Source organism: Pelecanus crispus, chromosome 3 (assembly GCF_030463565.1).
Source record: "Pelecanus crispus isolate bPelCri1 chromosome 3, bPelCri1.pri, whole genome shotgun sequence".
Taxonomy (NCBI): domain Eukaryota; kingdom Metazoa; phylum Chordata; class Aves; order Pelecaniformes; family Pelecanidae; genus Pelecanus; species Pelecanus crispus.
In genome coordinates, this window is record NC_134645.1 from 85,229,810 (window position 1) to 85,254,666 (window position 24,857).

Consider the following 24,857-nt stretch of genomic DNA (forward strand, 5'->3'; position numbering starts at 1 on the left):
GTTATTTCCATCAGTTCTGGTTCTGTTAGTCAATACTACTTCAGCAAACAGACGTTTTAAAATGCTTTGTAATTTGCTCTTCCTGACAAAATTGATTGATTTACAAAATCTATATTGTTTGTTTGTTTGTTTCAAATCCTGAATATGGACTACAGTATTTTCTGGCTTTTTTGTACCTCTTAAGGATTTTTTTGATAATAGTAGTGACATATGTTACTTGGATTTAGAGATGTGAATAATTTTATTACCATTAAGGTCTGAGGATTATAAAACCCAGGAAACATTTAGAGAAGTTTACAATTCTGAACATCGGAAGTGCAACACCTCAGAGTCCTAACTGGAAATTAAGATATCACTGCAGTCATGCAGGTATCATATCTCAGTACTTTGAGATAAGAAGTCCAAGGTGAGACTGAATACTCAGTCCAAATTCTTCAGTTACCCTGAGTAGTTTGTTCTGCACTACTATCTTTTCTCTAAGCTTGGCTATACCTCCTAGGTTAACCGTGAATGATGCTGCCCATAAGTATGCAATATCATCATGCCACTGCTGGTGGCACCAGGAAACCACTAATAAGAGATGAGGTTTGAAAGTTCCTGTCTATAATTATATTAAAATCACATAAAACAATAAATGGCCTTAGAAATAAAACAGAAGGAATACTGAGGGGTAAAATCACTAAAAAAGACAAGTTATAAAGCTGTTGTTCGTTATTAGTGAGCGGCTTTTCACAGAGGTTGTCTTGCAAGAATAAATGAGCTTATTAGGGAACTGACTACTTGAAAACATAGGCAAGAAATATAGTTAAAATGATAGTAGTTAAAATTATTCCAAGTAGTCATTGACATGAGATTTGAAAAAAATAGTAATAGTAATAAAAAATAGCTTTTTATCTGGACTTCTAAAAGTTCTAAATGAAGACACTTATTGTATGTCGGGTTTCACTACAGGGTTTGACTCTATAAATTACAAACTCACCCAAAAAAATTTCAAATTAAATTGCATTTCAGCATGTGAATAGGAAACTTTTTTGAGTAATAATAACTGCAGAATTATCAAACTGAAGAACCATGTCTGTCTTTTCGTAGGCATTAGAGAGAGCCAAATTTATTTTTCATGACTGTTTTTATGTTACTGGTTGCAGGGATTTGTTATGTTTTTATACCAGTTCTAACCCCTTTGATACTAGAGCTTGCATTAAGCAAACACAGAGCAGAATGCACAGCATTTGCCAAACCTGTCAAGATATTTTCAGCATTTTCATTTCCTTACCTGTGCTTCTTAGTGTGTCAATAAAGTCATGTGCATTTTGTGTTCCCCCATCATTAATATAGTATTTTTTTTCTAGACTGAAACCCAAGTGTTCAGAGACTGAAGACTGTGTTTTCCTGTTTGTATAAACAGAATTGAGCAAATTGTCCTTGCTATTAAAAAAAAAGATAATAACACTAAAAGTTTAAAATTTCTGAGTAATCTGTTTTAAAACATGCAACTATTCTTTCTGTTACAGATGAATGACATTATAGTGACAGTTAGAGATTCAAATCTGAAGCTGACACTTGCTTTTGGAATAGGCATGCACCATGCAGGTCTGCATGAAAGAGACAGGAAAACTGTGGAAGAATTGTTTGTGAACTGCAAAATCCAGGTACATTTGTTCTTTGAATCCTGCTCTAATGAGTTTTACATGGAATTTTAAAAGTTGGCTTTTTGTTACATATACCTCATTAATCTTTCTTTCTGTTTTAGGTTCTTATTGCCACAAGCACATTAGCTTGGGGTGTAAATTTTCCAGCTCATTTAGTAATTGTTAAAGGAACAGAATACTATGATGGAAAAACAAGGCGGTACGTGGATTATCCCATTACAGGTACTCACATAAATTATGGAAATGCTCATATGCTGAAATGTATTTCAAGCATATGCAAATGATCTGAATTATTTAGTTACTGATCACAGAAAATACCTAATTTAGGTAGAGACTAGGAGTGCTGAGGAAAGGGTTTCTTTGTTTAATGCAAGTTGTAAGAGAACTCTTAACATTTTATGTAATAATGAAAATGTTTCCATTTTGCAAATCTTTTTTTCATGCTAAATTCCTTTAATGTGTATCATCCAAAATAGACATTAAACAATTAAAGGGACAATATAAAGTCATATTTGGCTACCTAGTTAATTGTATAAAAGGATGTTTTCATGCATCCTATAATTTTTTTTTTCATTTTTGAAACCTTTTTTAAATAGAAACAGATTTCTAACAGTAAACTTAGCCATGGTTTGAAATGCAACAGTTGAATCACACATGTACAAGAACATAAAATTTATATGTAGTCACTTGACAGTAAACTAAAAACCTTAACTAGCCTAGTATCTTCAGTGATGTAAGTGATACTTCAAAAATAAGCAGCTAAATTAAATATTTTAATTTCTGGTTTGATATAGACTTTTATTGCTTTCTGGCTCCAGTAAACTCCACTTTTCATAAACTGTTCTGCAGTGTTTTCAACAAGCTTAAGAAAGTGAACCATGGAAGAACTTCTTTCAGAGTTCAGACAGGGAGAATATTTGTCTGGATGGTACTAAGCTTGAAGAATGAGGACAAGCTAAATTTATTCCAGGTTTCCTGTTCTGTTTTCCCTTTCTCTTTTTGCAAGAGAAACTTTAACATTAAATAATGCTATACTATGCCAGAGATGTGCGCACCTCAGGACAATCTAAATCTTATTTGTAATGTAAATAGAGAGCTTGCATCTTTTTAACCACACCCTATCTTTTCAGCAACAGAAGCTTACTAATGAAAAAAAGCTCAAACTGAAAATACTACAGGGGTTACTTCTCCAAGTAATCCATCATAGAGCTTAATTTAGTGGTTAGTGCTCTGCAGGAAACTTGGGATCAATTTCCAGACCAACTCTCTTGTTCAAAGATTCTGGTATGACCTGGGAGCTTAGCCACGCACACTTGCATTTTGTGACAAGACTTAGGCTGATGTAAACGTAGTACAAACAGTCTCTGCAGAGTAGTAGTATCTCGGTCGTACCGTCTGGAAGAATAGTGACAACTGACTTTATTACTGGATGAGAAAAAGTGATGAGGAAAGAAATCAACTAAAGTTTTAAATCTTATGTTGCATCTGTGGGACTGTCAGAGAGAAGTAATAGAGAAAATAATATATTCAAAAGAAATCAGAAACTCGATAAGTATTGAAGACTTACTATGCTGGTCTAGAAATCTGTTGTACAAGTCCTCACAAAGGCTTTAGGGAATGCTTATACTTTCACTCTTTATTGCCTTTTTGAATTCAGGTGACTTGGACATTAGGGGTTGTTTAATTCTTGAATTTTCAGTAAGACTTGGGGTGGGGGTGGGGAGGGGGGGGGGAGACAGACAGGAATACCACCATCTGTGGTGGAAGCACTTAGATTTTGTTGTCTGCACTGCAATAGAAAATGCAGATTCCTTACTTTATGAAGAAACATGTGGTGTGGTTTGCTTAGAGCATTTTTATTTTTAACTTTCTAGAGAATATTTGTGCATCTGGAAGTTCTGTGGATAGGTAGTACAGTTTTGCAGCAGCAATAAAATGAAAATGTAATGAGTTTCTTTCTGAAATACTTCCAAAATTTCACAAGACTGTCTTTAATGCTGCCCTCAAGTTATGCCTTCACTGTTCCATCATGGTGTAACTTGGTTTCTCCCTGCTGAAGTTACCTTTCTGTATCGGGGATGCATTTAGCTCCAAGGAAGCAGCTGAGGGCAGAATGAATCATTCTGGAGTGTTCAGTAATTTCAAAATAAGTAAAAATGCTTCTTTGAGTGAAGTCAGAGGTTCTAGGGAGGGTTTTTTCCTCTGGTACCAGACATTTAGTCAGCCAGTTGGATCATATCTAACATTTCAGGAGTTTAGTCCAGTGATTAAAAGCAGCCAAGCAACATATAGTCAGTAAAGAAAATACTAGTTTGGGATAATTACATAGTGGATATTGGCAAAAATCGTTTCCTGCCGCTTTTTGGTAATTCCATTTCCTATATGGTATTATGAACAATTTAATTCACTACATTAGAATAGCAAGTTGTTGTTTCATCTCACTCGTGCACATACCTATTCAGAAACATCATTTTCAAACTAGTTTCATTTTACATTTTCACGTCAATCCTAAATTAACAAAGGGATAAACTGATAAAAAACATTGCTGTCTATATAGCTCGTAGGTACGTAAGTGAAAATGTGTTACTAAAAACCATTTATCATCATTGGGCTGTTTCTCCTATCATTGTCCATTGCTGTATGCCACTCTGTACCCTCTGTCTTTTCCTTCCCCAACTGACCATTGGGCCAAAAGCTTATTGATTCTGAAGCCAAAGAAATCACTTTTCAAAATGCCAGGTACTGCAAGCCACGTGTTGTGCAGGTATGATAGAGCTCACAGAGAATACACAAAACATAAAGAGTTTTAAAATAAAGATGTAAAACTTACTCATTAATTGCTTTTCATCCTTTCTTCAAAGTTAAATAGCAGTTGGAGGCACCAAAAAGGAATCAGAGCTCTATTGAGTGAGATGCAAAACAACCTATGCAGATGCAATTCTCAGATTATGAGAAGACGCAAGCAAACAGATGATAAGCATACTTATCTTGGTGGCCAGGTAGCAAGTTGAGCATGTTTTGTATGAACTAGTATTTTCAGTGTTTATACAAATCATTAACTAGTATTTGCAAGCGATGGTGTGTAGGCAGAGTAGTAGAGGTAAGCTTTAACTGTACCTGCTTTTAAATTTATAAATCATGATCTGATACAGGGACAACATGGGACATGAAACCATCTCTACTCCAGTGCTACTAACTAATACAACTTGTCCTGAAGTTTGAGTGGTAAAGATCATAACTATCAGAAATTAGAATTTGCCTTTACCTTTTTTCCTCTAAAATATTCAAACCCTAGGAAATCATATATAGCAGAAAAGCTTATACAAGGAACTTTTATTATTGTGAAGTTAAATACTTGAAAATTAGGAAATAATAGAGAGTTGCCATTGTAGGCTTCATGAGTTCTCTTATCATCTTTAATGGCATATGATCAAACAAGGGATGGATGTGGAATGGAAGGAGAGTAGAGGAAATTTGTATTAGATGTAAGCTTGGATTCTAATGCAGTGGGTGGTCTTCAAGTATGCAGGAAGATAGTCTCTGGCGGAAAGAAGTTCATCGTAAATTTATGTGAGATGGAAAAAAAAATAGATGTGTCAAAACCAATAGGGCATACGAGGCCAAAGAAATCCAAAAATCCTGTATTGCACATTATACAGATGTAAATACATTTATTTATACATTCAGATAAATACATTTGTGTTATACATTATTGTCTCTTTGGCAGATGTACTTCAGATGATGGGACGTGCTGGGAGACCACAGTTTGATGACCAAGGAAAAGCTGTAATTCTAGTTCATGATATTAAGAAAGACTTCTACAAAAAATTCCTTTATGAACCTTTCCCAGTGGAATCAAGGTAAAGATAAAGCAATCAGAAAAGCTGATCAATCTCTAAAAATCCCCCCCATACTACAAATGAGGGATAGAGAAAAATGAAAGAAAATTCCTGTGCCAAATATCTCCTAAATATTGGGGTCCTAGAGGAAAATAATTTTCCAATAAATATTACCCATCTTTAGGCAGAAAAATCCTTTCTTCCATGAGTTTTGAAGCACTGTTGAGCTCTTTAGTCCGTTCCCAGGTAACACTGCAAATGCTTCTCTGCTTCTGAGTGTTGTCTCAGTCATTTGAATGAGAGCACAAACTGTTCTATAAGGCCGGTGTATAGGACAGCTATGCATGATCCTCAGAACCCTCTCTGAAATCTGTGACAAATTCTTAATAGGAAAAAAAAAAGGTGAGTTTCTAGCACTTTTTACCTAGAATATTCGTACCATTATAGATATCACATTCTTCAAGATCTCACAAGTTCAAAAAGAAATCTGCATGCTGTAAACTATTACTAATAGACTTTCAACACATCTTTCACTTCAAAATTGCAATATTTTTATCAGAAATGTAGAAACACCACCTTTGTGCAGCCTCTCTGAACTTAGTTGATACGAAGTTTGCTGTCCAGCATAATGTAACTCGTGCCTTGATTTTGATATTTATAATATATTTAGTTGTTCAATGAGAAGCAGAACTAGTTACATTGGTCTCCTATAGATGCATGTTTCATGGAGGAATTCTCAGACATCTAATAAAGCATAAGCATTACTGAAAGCTTTTCTCAGTAATGAAGAATTCACAGTATTGTTCTCCTAAGGAAATTTCATCCCTCAACATAAGCGATAATGGGACCTCTATCTGGTCAGCTTGAGAGTGCTATCCACCTGTGAAATGTAGTTGAAATGGGATGGTGTATTTGAAGGTTAATTTCTGTGGTGCACAGACAGACATATAATTTTTGAAAACAAGAATGTGGAGACATGCGCTTCATTTCCTTAGGAAACCACACTTTTTTTTAACATACAAATTTCACTTAGCACAAAAGGCTAGGAGTGGAACTTCTTTAAAATGATAGCTAATACGTCAAAAGAGCAGTGTAATTAAAATGTTGATGATCTATCCAGACTGTATGGCACTAGCATAAACTAGGAAATCTCTCAATTCATTGGTAAGTGGCGTTTCGAAATAAAGAAACCACATCTTCAATATAACAGTATTAATCACACCTTGTTCCTGTTTGGAATACTATAAATATTCTAAGTTTCTAGTAGCTCATTTTGTGTGTATATATTTACTTTGCAGTTTTATATATTCCATCTTTTACTATAAACAAAGAATACTTGATAAATTTTCAGATGAAGATTCACATATTAATAGCAATCTCTATGTAGGTGGTGATCCGATTAACTTAGAGTTGTCTTGGTCTCTTTTATGATCAAGTATTTGAAAAGGCTTAATAGCTTCAAAGAGAAACTGTTTGGGGTTTTTTGGAGGGTTTTTAGGTTTAGAATGCTTTCCCATCTGTTGTACCAAAAGCAGATTTCTCAGCTTTGTGTAGTATTTCCAATTTGTAAAATTAAACTTAGTTTTTTAATTAAAGTTTTTTCTAAAAGCCATTGTCTATGTTTTAGTTGTAAGACTTGAGTACACAACTCATATGATGGGCCTTGTGCTCTCACTGATCGTGGGTCTGAAATATGGCATATTAGAAGCAAAAGAGAAAGCCCTCTTTATTATGGAATAGCTATTGAATCATCTGTCCCGTTTCTGCTGGACAGTCTGGGTAGAACGTCTGCAATTCTTACCTTCAGAAGCGTGTGATCAGTGGTATAGAGCAGTAAAACAGCTACTCATACCAAATTATTCCTTACTTTTAGCAACAGGGAAAGAACAGTAGGAAAAGAAAAAGGATTATAATGCAAGGTTGATCTTAAAGGATATTTGCCATTCCCTGATTGAACTCTAGCCAGGCATGATCTCATTAGATACCCTAATGGAGGTCTTTGTTCTATTTAATGACACTAAACAGTATTTTACTTTGTAAGAATCATTTTAGATTGCTTTTGTTCTTCTGTGTTTATGAGTTTAGATCTTTCTGGGTAAAAGTAGCTGCTTTTTTTTTTTTTTTTTTTTTCTTTTACATTGGATGAAGATGAGGCAAAATCTGGGGGAAGCAGTTTTGATGTAATTTTAATAGCCCTCAAGTATGTGTCAAGTATTAGCTAAGCTATTGCCACTGTTTCATTTCCTGTTTGTCTTTCCATATGATTCTCTATTGGATTAAACCAGTATGATCATATGGACAACACACAGTATTCAGAAGTTACCACTGAGTAGCTCCATCTGAATACATTCCATGAATGACTTAAACTTGTGCATTCTTGGTCCAATCAAAAAATAATTTGAGCTTCATTCCACTATCATGTAAAGAAGATGACTGACCTTGCAATTACATTCCCCCTTCTTCCCTTCTTCTCTTTTACTGCAAGATAAATATATAATATTTTCAGATTAAAAGTAATAAACCTTTTAATGCACAACTCTACAAAATATATTGCCTGTCTTTGTGATTGTAAAGTCAGCTAAGTCCTCTTGTTTTCTGTTCTTCAGCTTGTTAGAAGTGCTGGCTGACCACTTGAATGCTGAAATTGCTGCTGGAACTATTACTTCTAAGCAGGATGCAATGGATTATATCACCTGGACTTATTTCTTCCGTCGACTTATAATGAACCCAACGTGAGTATAAAATACAAATGCAATTTAATCTAAAGGTAACTTGAGGGTAGAGTTGATCCAAAGGTGATTCCGCTGCTGTTGGAGCCTAGAATAGGTAGCAGTCTCCAATGTAGGAGCATCCCTGGCCCACACATGGAATAAAACTTGTGTGCACATTTTTTTAATAATTTTTTCTCTAAATATAAATGCATTTCTTGGCAGATAACTTTACAATTTAGTGACAACTATAAAATAGCCTTATTGAGAGGGCTACATCAGCATCCCTAAAATAAAACTCCAGATTATCACATTCCTTTAGGTATTGTATTTATAATGTTACACTTTTTTTAGCTACCACATCGATATGTTCTGCCCAGTTTTCTATAGAAAATCTATTAAGACCTGGATTTTCCTAATAAATGAGAGAATAGCTATCAGCTGTTTCTCTGTGATAAAGTTTACTTTCATTAGGGTATCCTGGTGAAACCATGTGTGCAATATTTTCAATGATTGTTATCATCCTGCCTAGCTCCAGCTGGTATGCAGATTCTGAGCTGTTCCAGCAATGCAGCCTGCATTTGCCACAATGTCGTTTTGGGTAAATGGTATGTTACCTATCACATGATCATTTACCCACCAAAATAATGTGGCAAATAAAGAATTAGGCATTTATAGCACTAAGTATTTCTTAATGTACTCCAGAGTGTTGTATTTCTTAAATCATGTTAACGTCCGTAACATTTGGCTGAATTTTTATCTGGGTTCTTTATGGGAACTCGTGGGAGCCTGCAGGTGAGAAAATAATTTTCTTTAGTTCTTTTTTTGTCTTCATTAGTTTTGAATTCTGTACCTAGCCCTATGCTGAGAATCTCCCACAAAACAGAATTTCCATCTAATCTTCTTAGGAAATAAAAAATTCAGACTGTTAGAATTGTAAACTAAAGAAAACACATTCAATTCTCTCACTTCATAACTGACAACATGAATACATTTATGTGGAAGCTATTTCTCCCTTGAGAGTGACAAACAGCTAAATTCTGGTTTTGTCTAGGTTTGATGTAGGTAAAGCTGTGTTTAGTTGTATGACTTTGGAATTTACATGTGATCCATACTACAACTAATGTTAAAAACTATGCCACTGCAGACACTATTCTTTTTTAGTATAAAGAATAAGTAATGTTATTTTAAAATGTCTTGCTCTTGAATTTCTGTGTTAAGGTGATTTTGTTGATTTGTCCTTGGCAAGCTTTGATCATGTGGTATCTGTGGTAGGTAGGTTTTTAAGACACAACATATAGCCCAAAGGTAAGTGTAGAATATAGAAATGTAGTCGTTTGATTTAATAGGCAAGCTCTTCCTAATATAAAAGAAGGTTCCCACTGGAGTATGAGGTTGGCATGTTTACTGATGGTCTTTTTTTCTCAGCAGCTTCTTCAATGTGCAGTGTCATGGAAAGCTAAATCTGAAGTTATCACAATATCAACTTTTAAGCAAAAGTTCTGCTCTTCTGAGAGGACTGTGGGAAGAAAGTTGGGGGGGGGAGGAAAAAACCACTGTATTTCACAGTGAGATGCAGAGCCTTTGTAGTGAGAAACAAGATGAACAGATCTTGACTAGTCATGTTCATAATGGCAGGATAGGAATGTATATTGAAGTTTCTAATGGAATTGGAGTCTTCCATTGGAACACCACACATGCAGGTTGGAACAGTTCACAAGTTGTGCTGCTTTACCCCCTGTCTTATCCACACAGAGGTACTCAGCATTCCTTTTGTACTCAGTCATGCAGGGAGAAAAATGAAGGACATTATTGACTGTGTCAAAGAGGTCACTTCTAGATACCAAGTGCAAATGCAATGGCTGTGCACGCTTTCCATTATTTGACATGATAATAAATTCTATTAAGTTTCATCCAAAGTTACTAAACTAGCCAGTTAGTAGAGTTCCTGGACCTACTATCTGTGGTATTTTCAAACCTCCTACAAACCAAGCAGTGCCAGCGTGGTCAGTATTTGAGTGAGATACATCAAAGAAACTGAAGAGTTTTATGAAGAGAAGTAAGTGATAGTTGAGATAACTTTGAATAAATTGCAGTATAGGAATGGAGCTTACTGTGCCATAGATGAGCATATGAAATGATTGATATTACCAAACAAGAACTATTTGCAGCCCTTAATAATCCAAAGGGTTTAGGCTTTATTCTTTTCACAAGAGTAGGAGCACAATGGCTGAATTTTGGTTTGGGTAGTTACACAATGCCAGTGTATTACACAATACTCAGTGTCACTTGATACAGTGTTCTTTATCATGTCCGGCCCTGAAGCAATTTTATTGACTTTCTCTCCACTGTGAAACAAGAACTATTTTCCAGCCAGCAGGTGATTGTACCTTAGTGGTGAATAAGTAATTCCCATATGCATGATTGGTAAATTGCCTTGGGATTCATTGGCATAAAAGTCATTGCATATGATGCTGTAAATCCCCAAAATAATGGGCTTAGATAATATGCAGAAGATTTACATTCTCATTTATTGCCAGTTTTAGCTACTTGTATATTAAAGCTGCATAAACAAATCTAGGATCATTCTATTCCAATCCAGTATTGTAAAATGCCGTACTGAATGCCTGCAATTTGTACTATTTAAGTAATGTTAATCTACTGTTGTTGTGAGATAGAAGAATGTTGTGAAGAATGCCCAGCCTTCCTGGACACTCCCCCTGTACTCGGCACTGGTGAGGCCACACCTGGAATACTGTGTCCAGTTTTGGGCCCCTCAATACAAGAAAGACATTGAGGTGCTGGAGCGTGTTCAGAGAAGGGCAACGAAGCTGGTGAAGGGTCTGGAGCACAGGCCTTATGAGGAGCAGCTAAGGGAACTGGGGTTGTTTAGCCTAGGGAAGAGAAGGCTGAAGGGAGACCTTATTGCTCTCTACAGCTACCTGAAAGGAGGTTGTAGTGAGGTGGGTGTTGGTCTCTTCTCCTAAGTAGTTAGCGATAGGACGAGAAGAAAGGGCCTCAAGTTGCACCAGGGGAAGTTTAGATTGGATATTAGGAAAAATTTCTTTACGGAAAGAGTGGTCAAGCATTGGAACAGGCTGCCCAGAGAGGTGGTGGAGTCACCATCCCTGGAGGTGTTCAAAAAACGGATGGACGTGGCACTTTGAGACATGGTTTAGTGGGCATGGTGGTGTTGGGTTGATGGTTGGACTGATAATGTTAGAGATCCTTTCCAACCTTAATGATTCCTAGTTTTTACTTTCATTAAAAAATAATCCAGCTACCAAGTCAGGAAACATGAAATTATTACTCTACCCTGAATTGGTTTAGTAGTGGACTTGGTAGTGTTAGGTTAATGGTTGGAGTGGATGATCTTAAAGCTTTGTCTTTTCCAACTTAAACGATTCTATGATTCTGTGATAGAGATCAAAGTATCCTTTTGCTCTAAGTATCCAGGTTTCTTCTAAACATGCAGTCATTACGAAAGTTTTTTTCTGACACACTTGAGACAATTTATTAGACTTGTAATAATGGCTTTTTTAATGGTGGTGTTGAAAATCTGCATGTTACAGTACTTTTCATCAAACCATTTGAATTTTCTTGTTTGATGAACCCCTGTATCTCAAAATCTATGAAATGGGTTTTAACTGACTAGTTTAAGAGGAGTAATTGAGCTGTTGATTTGGGGGAGTAGAGTAGCTGAGTGCTAGTTTTGGTCATAGGCATACTGACTAGTCCATGTGCATGTTGTTCAAGAGATGATGTGCAAATGAGAGGGGTGGTCCAAATAAAACTGTTTATGAAAATGAATCAGTCTCAATATCCAGTTTCTTCCCTGTTCTTTCCCTCCCCCAAAGCAATTATTCCTAAATGTAGAGGTTTTTGAATTTGCACGTTAAGTCAGAGTTTCTGTGCTATTTCAGTCAAGTACTACAATGTGTTCTACTTTCCACATACAGCTTCAGTCAAAATGTTCTTTACTTAGTCAAGACCATACAAGACAGATCAGCCAAGTGCCCTGTTCTTTGAAAGGGACTATTTTGAGAGGCTCGTCTGTCTCCTTTCCTTGGCTAAAATTCCTTGACTGTTTCATTTTTTTACCCTTGTAAAAGATTATAATCTGCAACTTTCTACAAAAGAGAAATGGCTATGGGAAACATTTTCTGTAAATCAGGTTATGATATTTTCCAGATACATGTGCAGTAAAAGAGAAATAGAAATTTACAACATATGTAAAGTTAAGCAGAATCAGCTTTCATTTGGAAAGTTAATTTTTAGATATCCTGAAAGCACACATCACATCACTGTTAAAATGTGTGTGGTTTTTTATGTATTTATAAATATATATGAGAGAGTGTGTGTGTATATGTACACACTTATTGAATCAGTTTTCTGTGTAAATTCCTTGTGAAGACCTGAATATTTTTTTTTATTAATTCATTCTGAGAATTATTATTAAGGGGTTTTTTTTTCCACTTCATGTCAGTCTTACGAAGTTTTCTGAGTGAAAGGAAAATGTAGCATAATTATAATTAACTTATCTCAGACTGCTGCTCTTATCATCATACACTTATATTTTACTTTAAATTTCCTCTTCTCAGTATGATTAGCTGATCATGTCTAATAATATTTATTCAGATGCTTATTCACATGTTATTATTATATACTGTTGTATACCAGCCAGTCAGGATAGAATAATATGTATTTCAGTGACAAAATCACAGTTACTCAGAATTTTAGGGCTAGTTTGGAATTATACCAGAAGGGGGGATTACTGAAGAAAGTTAATTTAACTAAGATTAAGAGGTAAAATGGAAAAGTTTGGCAGTGGCTACTAAGAACAGAAGCTAAGAAGGTACAGGTATATTGCAGTGCGGTAATTACCAATATCCATATCTTGAGTTGGTAAACAGGTATTTGTCAGGGTGAATTCTTTCTTTTACAGTCACATTTAGATCTGTGTGTATGTATACATACTTCATAAATAACAGCTGTAGGCATTATTATGAATTTCATAACAAGAGATTACTGTCTGCAGCATTTGCGCATACTGTAATGCTTTTTAGCAAGCCAGTCACGGACTCCAGAGACAGTCAGTGATGCCTTAACAACAGAAGTGAGTTGGTACATTGGTTCATAGGTCTCTGGCTGTGAAGGTCCATCAGTTGTGCCATATACGCAGTACCATTTCCATGATGCCATTTGAAGATGGCAGCTGCTGAAGGCCACAAGCTGATCAAAGCAAACACAATTGACGACTGCAGTAAAGCGATTTACAAAAATGGCTATCTGTGCTTCCCCCATACTTGTTCATAACAAAATTCTGCTTTCAGGACTATAAAATCCCAGAAAGCACACTTTCTTGCTATCAAGTAAATGCTGTAGATTTGTCTTTTTTGTGCATTTGTTTCAAAGGGCCTTCCATCTAGCAAGTTTTTTCTTTTAATATTTTTGGCTGACTCTGCCACCGATTTTCATTATGTGTGTCACTATTACTACCGTATAATCTGAACATAAAAAACATGGTGCTGTAACAAATGACTTAACAGCATTGACAGTTATAGCAGGACCATTTCAAGGCTGATGAAAAATTTCCCAGAGAGATCTCAGGTCAGGTTTACATAAGCTAAACAGGAAATGATTGCCACCATTCACATTAAATCCTAAATGTTTTGTGTAACTTCATCTACATTTTATGTTCCTGCACGTCTCTCTCTGTTTCTCAGCTGATGAAATTCCACACTTCCTTAGATTAGAGAAATAAGTTCATGTTTCAGTTTGTTGTTCTTGCTAAGCTCTACAAGGTTTGCGATTTTAAATATATTATTTAAAAGACAATAAAAAGTTCCTTCAGTTTTTGATTGTTTAAATTTTACATACTTTGTAAATTTTTATGATACCTAGGGGTTTGTTACTGCTTTTTCCCAATGGACTACTAATGGAAGTTAGCCTGTCTAGCCCATGTGCTAGATGTTGTTAGGATAAAACTGCCTTTGACTTTCACACCTCTCAGGGGACGAGTAATTGTTGTGTTCAAACAGCCTGTAATTGTGATCCCGCTGGCTTTCTCAGTACGCTTCTGGCTATTAGAATCATTAAACAACTCAGCACCTGTTAACAGCATTGTAAATATTCAACCCTGCTTGTGTGCAGGTTGAGTCCAATATAAGAGAAGGCTTACAGAGCCCAGCCTCATAAATTAGAGCTTCTGACAAGTCAATTATTGTGAAACTGGGCTTCACTGTGAAATAAATGAAATGGTGTGCTGATAAAAAGGTAGGCTGTCTGTTTATAGCAAAGGGAAAATAATGACTAGATGATTCAATGCAGTGAGCATGAAACTGCATTGTTTTTATTCTTTATCTGTAATTAAATAGTTAGGTAATATAGCTTCATAGAGGAACTCACATACGATGCAGCTTTTATACTTGGAGCATACCAACATGCAAAATTCAACTTGCATTTATGCCTGTGCATTCAAAATACTGTCTAATGTCATGATACCTCTGTTTTCGCTAATGATTTTAACATAGTCTTTCTAGATGAATGGCTTTGGTTTTTATTAGGGGAAAATGTGCTGAGTGACCAAGAAGCTCCTGTGGGTGTGCTCAAAATTATATTTACCCCATTATAGATAGTAGTTAAAACACACTGGTACCACTTCACTCAAGATTACAAACCATTTAAGATTTTTCTTTACATTGTTTTATTTACACTAGGCAGCTATATATTTACTCCTCTGACAAAAAATTACCAAAAATCAGCAAATTTAAAATTCACATCACTTTTAAAAGGCATTATAATGCTTTTTATGATTATGACTTCAGTGTGAAATACTGCAAATTAGGCAGAGCACAAGATAAAATCTGTTTGAATTGCTGTCTTAAATTTCAGTCTCAAAAAAGAATTTCAGTGTATTGCCCATATCTCTTCCTTTGTTTTATCAGTATTCATCATCAATGTTGTGATACTGCAAATAATAGTGCTGCAATGATATGGTCAAAGTCTGAATACTGTGACAACAAAGTGCCTTAATTAGAATCATTTCAGTAGTGTAATATTCAATTTAGAGAAAAATACTAATGAATCATTAGTGGTTTAGATGTATAAAATAGAAAATCTTTTCACATCCTTAAACAAATTATGTAGTTAATTTGCTCAATTATTTTCAGAAGGTAAACAAAATGTTACAAAGTAGTTTCTGCTAATAAACAGAATCTAAATGTGTTCGGTGATAAGATGTAGGCATATAAAACGTGCAGATGGAAATATTGACCAGGCTTTATCATTACTCTATTACTTCAGTAAATTTAAAAGGGGGGTCATGAAAATTAAGTTGCATTGAAAACAGTGTTAGAGTACTTTTGCTACAAATAAATTTTCTTTGCATAAGGCTGATAACGTATGGCTATCTACCATATAAAACTTTTTAGTCGATATAAATACTCCTTTTGTTTTGGTTTGGTTTTGGACAATAGCTATGTTTTAAATATTTGAGATCATCTCAGCATGAACCCGTATAAAATATCACAGAGTTGAATACTCCACTGCCATATATATACGCTTAGTTGTTGTCTCATGTAGCTGACTGTTTCCTGCTATCAGAACAGATTTTCTTAATCTTTTTCTTATGGTGGTAGTGTTTTACACCAATTTTACCCAATTATAAGTGAACATTCAAAGCATTAGAGAATTAACCCCATAATTTGGGATTAATAACAAGGGAAAAAAATTGGAAGTGACTGTACTGCTATTTAGCATGCAGGCTTTTTTCAGTTATGCTGTTGCTATTCAGAAAGATAAATGTTTAAAACTGTGTTTAAGAAACTAATAATGCAAATCAGATTCTGTTAATGAAACAGTCATGGAAGGATGCTTGTAGTATGTAAAACCACAGTTCCATCTTTTGAAATTTGCTAACAGCAGCATTACAGTAAACAAAATAGAGTTTAAATCAGAGAAGGGGTTCATCCGCCCAAATATAGCTTCAGCAACTGAACTGCTTGTCTAAAGTTCTTTTTTTTTTTTAATCAGTGATCACATTTCACCTCATCCTAAAGCAGTTACATAAAACACTTCTGATGAATACATTCTGCAAGTTCACATTTCTCTCCATTGGCAGTAAAAGGAGTTAAAAAGACTAACTCAGGTGTAGCTGTAACTATGTAAAATCAGCTAAAATTAATCTCAGCACACTGTTTTGCAGCTTGTTGTTCACCTGCACAAAATAACACTGAAAGAACCTGCTCTCCATTACAGCATATGGTATTGTTTCCAGTGGGGATGCAGAGTACATCGTAACAGTAGGAAATTTTAGTAAAGCAGCTAGTATGAACAAAGGAACATCTTTCATCTTTGCAGCAATCTCAGTAGTCTGTTTGTGCAACAGTATTGTACAGAATAAATGAGAAGGGACAACTTGTTTTACTGTGCTTTTTAACATTTCAATAAATCATCAAATTTTTTGTTTGAACTCCACTTTGAAATTGTATGATTTAATTGTTCTGCTTATATTCAGAATTTTTAAACTTTCTGAGCATGCTCAGTTTTTCTTTACTGCTCATTGAACTTACTTGTTACTTTCCGAATTGGTGCCTTTGTTGAATCTAGGACACAAGTTCTTACTACGTTTTTTTCTGGAGTTTTCTAGGTAAAAGCTCTCCCTGATATTATGTTTCTTTGTGTGAGTAAGAATCTTATAATACAGCTTAAGTTCTACAGTTAAGGAGTGCAAACTTCAGTCACTGGGTCTTTTTTATATGCTGGCATAACAATATGTTTTGGCACACTTTATAAACATATTTCCTTCATGCAGATAACTAAGAACCATTGTTGTTATATATAGTTTACCTAAGCAATTTTGCCTGAAAATGAACATGTGAAGTAACCACATTGACAAACAACCTATTCCTTCTTTTAGCAATTTTAAGTTTGAGAATAAAATGACATGGAAATATAACAACAAACACCAACATTTAGATTGGTGTAAGGTTGCTTTTTCAAGAGATGTCACTATATGCCTAGTTTTTATTTTCAGAGTTCCAGGATGCAAGAACAGTTGCTATCCTTGGTGGGTTTTCTTCCTTTCTCTTGAAGTTAAAACACTGTTACTTGTGTTAGTATTGCTTCTTCACCTTCATACTTATATGATCAGGAAAATATACTTATGTAATCAGGAAAATTTTCTCCCCAATAAAATGTAGCCAGTCCAGTTCTGTTTGTATCAATCTTTCTATTAATACACAGATAAATTACCATCTTTCCATATGTACATGCCTGTATTATGTTGGTTACTCCCACAAACCATTTAAGAATCATGAATTTCTTGTTAGACTATATAAGGGAATAGTTCTGTGTTTAATTGTTTAATGTGGATATTTGCTGTTCCAAGTATGTGTGTGTATTATAGCAGTGTTGTAAGTTTTCCTACAACACATTATTGTTAAAAATCTACAGAGTGTAAAAAGTATTCATTTAATGCATCTGTTTTCAATTTATCTAGTTACTATAACTTGGATGATGTGAGCCATGACACTGTGAATAAGTACCTCTCAAGCCTCGTTGAGAAATCCCTCTTTGATTTGGAATGCTCCTACTGTATTGAAATTGGGGAGGTAAGACTAATCTGTGCCTTATAAGATTCAGTAAGATACATGCTCCTAAAAGTTGGGAACAGCGAGATACATGCTCCTGATTTGAGATGTGAAGAGTTTGTCTGTGGAGCTAATTATAAGACTTACGTTGAAAACCGAGCTTAATTGTGGTTGCAGCTAAATTATCACGCTAAATCATTTTTGCTGTTCTCTCTTACAGCATAGTCTTAAAATATTTTACAGTTTTGTAGGAACCATTTATATTGAGTCATGTAGGAACCATGCATATTTGATTCCTCTTCTAACAGGATAATCGCAGCATTGAACCTCTGACATACGGCCGTATTGCTTCCTATTACTATTTGAAGCATCCAACTATTGGGATGTTCAAAGATCAGTTGAAACCTGAAAGCAACATTGAAGAATTGCTCTTAATTCTGACAGTAAGTGCTGATATTTTCTTAACTCAAACATATGTGACTCGTGACTCTTAAAGACACTTACAAGTGTATGAAAAAACACCCCAAAATTAAGAAAGCCTTTCTTCCCTGATCTGTAATTTCATTTTTTGTTGTTTTGAGTAATATACCGGAATCATTTTTGTTGTTTCAAGTGTTTCATCTAATCAGTACATCAAAATTAGTGTATACACCTGTTTCTCTTCTGAAGTCCCTTTATCGTTTTCAGGATCTATACAAATCTGATATTTGTTTTTTTTCTAAGTAATACCAAATATACTATAGTATAGTATTTAATAGGTATAATACTAAAATGCCAGAATAATATCTGCATATCAACATCCTAAATCTGTACCAGGGCCATCACTTTGCACTGGGACAGTCTGGAAGATACAGCAGCTTTACGATGTGGGGGAGACATACGGGGAGGACCTGTTTCCTAAAATGCCTTCTCTTCCTTCTCCCAGCCACCTCACAATCCCTGAGGTCATAACCTGCAATAATGCCAGCTCATACAGTTAATCTAGTGACTGTTTAGTAGAGAAGTGCAATGCAAGGCAAAAGATTTTAGGGTGCAAATCTGGAGACACGGTGTACAATGCAGCGTGATAGTATTACATTGTCATCATAAAAGAATCAGGTTTTACTCCTATTTCCTTTTTAAGTACTTAAGTAGTTCTGTCTACAAAATCTTCATTTTCCAAATGGTATAACTCCACTTGTACACAGATATTTGAAAACAAGAAGTGCCTGAATATTATCCAGGAAAACTTATTTCTGCCCACTTATGATTATAGTCTCTGTTATATTATGTATATTATACAAGTGGCCCAAATTCTTTAATATTCTGATTTCCAAGTGTTAACTTCAAAATCTAGAGTCCCATCTTATAGTATTTATGTATGTTACTTTTATATTCATTATTGTTTTGACATGCTGCCAAAACTTCTCTGAGGACAAATACAAGAAGAAAAATAAAAATAGTGCTATTCAACAGTTTGCATCTCAACAAAACCTGATCAGCATTCTGTGACACTAGGAAAGCCACTTTTCTAGTACAGAGACTTTCCTTCTGGTAAATTTAAATCGCCTGCTGCAAACATTCAGAGTGTTACAGCTCAGAAATAAAGGCCACAGTAATCTTTTATAATGGAAAGTGTTAGACAGCCTAAATGGGGGAATTGCTATCACTGACCCTGCAATACCTGTTGTTCTGTTGTCAGAAAACATTGCAAATTATATGAAATGAAATTCAGTGTATTCAGCTGAATTCAAAATGGTAATCAACCACAATTCCTATGTATGCTGTATGTAAAATAACTGAAATTTTATGAAGAAATACCCACTAGTGAACAGAAGTTTAATATAATGTTGAGTGTTCAAGGTGAGAGCTTTACTCCAGCTGCTATCTCTTTAAAATCTCTTCTTCTCTCTAGAGAAAATTTTCTCCACCTAGAAACTTGAGAATTTTTTTTCAGACAAATTTGGACAGGGAAAGTTTGCAAATAGCATTAGCAGAGATGGGGGACATTTCATGACACTGCCTAAGCTAGTGAGCAGCATATGGAATATGAATGATGGAAGCAGAACCTAGTGCTGCGGGTATTATATCAGGACCCCTCATCTATTTGAACAGCTTGCATCCATGAAGTGCAAAGGTAAATGGCACATATTTCTGTTGCAGACAACACCTAGGACCCTACTGTTGGGCAGAGACTGTAAGATTTAAAATTCATTAATCTTGCTTTAATTCTTTCTAATTCTTTTTTTTTTTTTTTCCTGGAAATACAGTCCTGGAATTTGTCCATTTACAGTCTTAAGAGGAATGAGACTAAAAATAAAATCAGCTAGGGGTCAAAATGTGCCACGTGTCAATTTGAAAGATGAAAAGGATGTATGAAAGCTGAATGCCATTATACCTGACAATTTTTCCTTACTTTTTATGCAGATGTTGATTTTCATAATTACTAGTGGAATTACTGTTCTGTTTTGTTGAAGGTGTAAATTGAAAGTTTTTTTTCAATCTGATGTAGTGTTGAAAAGAATTGCCATTTCAACAGAGTTATTGCCAAGGATTTTTTTTTTCCCTTAAACACTGTGAATTAATGAGTTTTATAATTACAGCAGTTGCTTCACACCTCTATTGTTAACCAATGACATTACATCTGCCTTGCTCCACTGGTGCCCTCCTCCTTCTTATTGAAGCATTTAGCAGTTTTGGCAATAGGGAATTACATGGCATGGGGTAAGTAGTCTAATTAGGTATAAGTGAAAATCCTGAGGGAAAAGGATATTTAAAAAGTAATTTGAAGAATCTCTTAATGATGCTGGAACTGGAAGCTGTAGCTATAGTACAAAAAGGCCTGTTATCATTGCAAAACTTAATTACAATTGTGATTATTCTGCTGTTCACTCAGTTTTAAAGTTTTGAATTTTGAACTGTGTTATTTAAGAATAACCATCCAAAACACTTCTCAAATGCAGTTGCAGGATTTTGTAGATGCGACATGTGGGTCTGTTTTTTGTTGGCGTTGTTCGTAATCTTGCAAACCTTTAGACATTTACAAGTTGTGTGATGTATTTAAGGAAGGCAAGTGTCCAACTGTAATGAAGAAAATACTGATGTTGTGGGTTTGAAATGGGATATATACAAGTTTTTACCAAATTGTCAATGTGTAACTTGAACAGGAGCAAAAGTTTGTTTAAAACAAAATCAGGAAAAAAGTAAGATTGCATTCAAGAATTCAGAAATTTATGATTGTATTAAGGGTTTTAAACCTGAGTTTGATTAAGGGATTTTGAGTTTCATATTGATATTTTGCCATGGTGATGGGAGTGTTCAGAATTCAGGATCATTCACCAATGAATTATCCATGCATCTTTGCGACTCACATGAAAAAGTAGTTTTGAGTCATACTGTTTCTAGGGCTGATGTGTCTCTCCCAAGTCACTTGATAGCAAGATTTGTTTCCACTTAGTAAAGACCACTCATAGTCTTCTCCAGTATCTGTTCTTTTCTCTGGTTTTATTTTATCTTTTCATTTGATCCTCTGCCAGAATTGTGCAAGATCAAATGAATTTTTTTCAGTATGGTTTAGGGGTTGAAGTATCCATAACATGAACAGGAACATGGCACATGGGAACAGCCCCGCAGTCATGTTGGAAATATACAGTAATAAGTGATACAAATAGGTGGGGTACAATCCTCTCATGCTTTCCCTTCTCCTCTCAGCAAATCTGTGCTCGAGATGTTTAATCTGTCTTGCAGGGTTTGCAGTTAGCAGGCGAAGTTCAGATTCAGTTACTTTTGTAACTGACTTGTGCTAGTGGACCTGTAATTTTTCTGAGAGAAAATGTTTGATGCTTTTCCATCAAGCTTTCTTTAAAACTTTCCCAACCGTGCTTCAGACAGTAGTAATCCAAATGAACTTAATCACTGTTGAGTTATGGTGCTTCTTGCATTAAGTATTATTGATGAGAAAGTGTTCATGAATTATTACTGACAGGCTGGATTTCCCTGAGGTACCTAAAGACTGTTTCCTTTTATTCTGAAAGTTAGGTGCAGAGATGAAAACAGAGGTCTAGGTAAAAAACAGTGAGAGATACTTTGGGGTAATTTTTGTCATTGTCTGTACTAAAGCAGCAGGCACCACAAATCTTTTTAAAATAAATGTAGGTTTGTTCTGCCTTGAGGAAAGGAGGTCTGTCTTGATGATTGATCAGGACTGTGATGGCTAGATCCACTACCTTAATGATTTTTGGTAATTTGTTACTACCCTTATCTGGTTATCTGGTTAATATTCTTATTTACAGAGCAAATACTTTGTCATATCTGTTCATACTGGACAGTGAAGGGGAGAACATTACCATCTTTCATGCCTTGTTTTATCTGCATGTTGTCCCTTATTTCTGTTTTTGAATTCTGAGAGAGAACTGGTTGGTTTTCTTGTGCCTACTGCTGTCTTTCATGTAAACTGGTTATAAGAGATGGGTTTCTCTTTTATATAAAAAAGAGATGGGTTTCTTTCTAAGTGGGGAGCTTAGGGACAGAACAACATGGTATTTGTGTTACAGTGGGGCATATGTATCCATCTTTCCGTGATATAAACATGGGCTTATAAGTTTGGTATCCACATACCTCTTCCCTATATTTCTATCTAATTGACATGGTTTTGTTACACTGGCTTGTATTAGACTAAGTATTTTGGAATGCAGCAGAAAATCTGGCATTGCTGGAGTAGCAGATTTGGAAGGCAGAAGGAGGAGGTTCATGAAACAGGCGCTCTCCATCCCAGATACATAGATAACAAAAGACTAAAGTTATTAATGCCTTATCTGTCTTTCATTACCTGTTAGGTATTTATATGATGAGATTACAGGTAACTCAATTAACCTATAGCTGTATTTTCTGTTATCTTCATTGGCACATCCTATTCTAACCAGGGAAATACGCGAGTCTTTGTGAATATTTACACTCTCAGTCTAAACTAATTTTATTTCTATGGCAGAATTGTATCTTAAAGCTGCTGATTCAGTCTCACATGAAGGGGCCACAAACGTTTTTGACTCGGGGATAAACCATCTTTTCAACTGGTCTCCAGTTAGATACCAGGGAAGGAGGAATTAATAAGTTACAAAAATATTGTCCAAGAACAAGCTAATGTGAGCTGTTTTATGTAATATTTTCTCTGCAAGCCATGGCAGAAACGTTGCTTTTAGGTTTTTTAAGATATTATATAAACTGGTTTTCTGTTCTGTAGACATTTCAGAAAAAAATCAGATCACTTTTCCTAAGTCAGTCACTTTCTAGCTTAAATTTACATTTACATTTCATTTAGAAGGAAATAAAGGTGCTACTATGATTTTCTTCAAGGCATAAAAATACAGCAAGACTGTATTCATGATGTTATTCTTTTTAAACATGGCATTTCAGTGTCAAGAATAGAAATACTTTATTATGTAAACTTTATATCAGATGAAAAGCAATTACGTTACATGCTAACCTTTAAAGAACTTACATATTTGATTTCGCATATATCATGCATTCTCAACAATATGAACATGACTGCTGTGGCCACTCTACAAATAGGAACAGGCCTCAGCCATTATGCATATTTTAGTGACCCCTTACAATAGGAGAAAACTGTTACCTCTTACCATTAAATCTTTTCTTCACAATAAATCCATACCTAGGACTGTTCAATGCATAAATTTCATCCTAAACAAAGGCATTTCCAGGATCACTTAATTTTTATACAGCCTATATTCTCTGTATTTTAATATTTTAAAACATTTGTGCTTCAATTCCCACCTGGAACATCTAGGTAGTATCACATTGTGTTAAATAAAATAATTTAAAATTGAAAATTGTCTTTGGCTTCATGAAAATAAAACAAAATGCTACAGTGAATTTTAGTAGCATCCAAATTTCATCATCTACATCCAGTATATTCAAAATATCTTGTACTTAGCAGAAAGAGTACTTACACACAAGAATACTCACACATTAAATTTGTCTTGATTTTTCTCTAGTCCCAGTAGATGGAGCAGTTTTGAATGTTGCTGTAGGACTTGAATATAGTAAATTTTTTCTAACATCATGACACAATTGTTTCTTATTTTTCTTTTTCCAAATGATTGTTTGATTTTTAGTTTGAAAGCATCATATGCTGCCCATCTTTCCAGAAAAGCACTGTCAGTTGGTAAATCAAGATGACAGTGCCCACCACTGACAGCTAACCGAACATGGCATAAGTCTTTCATTTTTGTGGCATCAATAAGAAAGAATTACATTGAAAACCAGAAAATATAAAACCTTCTCATCTCCAATACATATGACTTTCTAATCTCCAATTAACACATCTCCTTTTTTTTCCCTCCAATCTTCTTACTCAACTTCTGTCATTACCTGCTAGTTTAAAAAATTGAATCAATACTCAGGACAGTTAAATAAAATATTAAATAAATAAATTCCTTTAACAGGATCTATAGATGCAGCTATAGCAGCAAAACACTCATGTATACCAACGAAAACTATTTTCATGAGCCAGGAAGCTATTACACTTGTATCTGCTAGGATAGATAGGAGTACTGTCCTGGTCTTGTACTTAAAAACGTGAACATTGGCTGCCATCTGTGGCAAATCAATGCTTGTCCTTGGTATATATGCTAGAAGCAAGTTCAGTGATAGCAAGCTTGGTTTAGCTGACTGCATAAAGGTGCAGGCAATTCAACTGCACACTATTTATTTGTTTGTTTGTTTGTTTGTTTGTTTTAGCACAAAAGTCTTTTACTTACCACTTGGCAGTTAGAATTGTAGCCATCATGATTATGCGAGATTTCAAACTATGCATAGTTGTGTACATGCAGTCAATACTTTGCAGAGTATTCATATTGAAAATTAAATGGCTTGTTTTCAGCAGTCATGTCGTATGGCTCTATTTTCAAATATACAATATATTTGTTGAAATAACGTTTGTGTGTGTTGATACAATACTGAAGTTCTGAGCTGCATCTTTATTAAGGTAAAGCTGAACATTTTATGATATGCAGTGCTGCATTTATAAATGGCTGTGGGTTCTCATGCCCCAAATAGTCCAGAAGGCAGTCT

At 35.0% G+C, this 24,857-nt stretch overlaps 1 protein-coding gene across 1 annotated transcript in view; it reads left to right on the forward strand.

Annotated features, from left to right (window-relative positions):
- Positions 1-24,857, forward strand: part of ASCC3 (activating signal cointegrator 1 complex subunit 3) — a 293,625-nt gene that overhangs the window by 234,885 nt on the left and 33,883 nt on the right. Inside the window, exons 31-36 of the mRNA XM_075708596.1 lie at positions 1,512-1,649; positions 1,751-1,871; positions 5,377-5,509; positions 8,095-8,220; positions 17,699-17,810; positions 18,098-18,232. Of these exons, the coding sequence (XP_075564711.1) occupies positions 1,512-1,649; positions 1,751-1,871; positions 5,377-5,509; positions 8,095-8,220; positions 17,699-17,810; positions 18,098-18,232 (765 nt within the window). The remainder of the gene's footprint in view (positions 1-1,511; positions 1,650-1,750; positions 1,872-5,376; positions 5,510-8,094; positions 8,221-17,698; positions 17,811-18,097; positions 18,233-24,857) is intronic.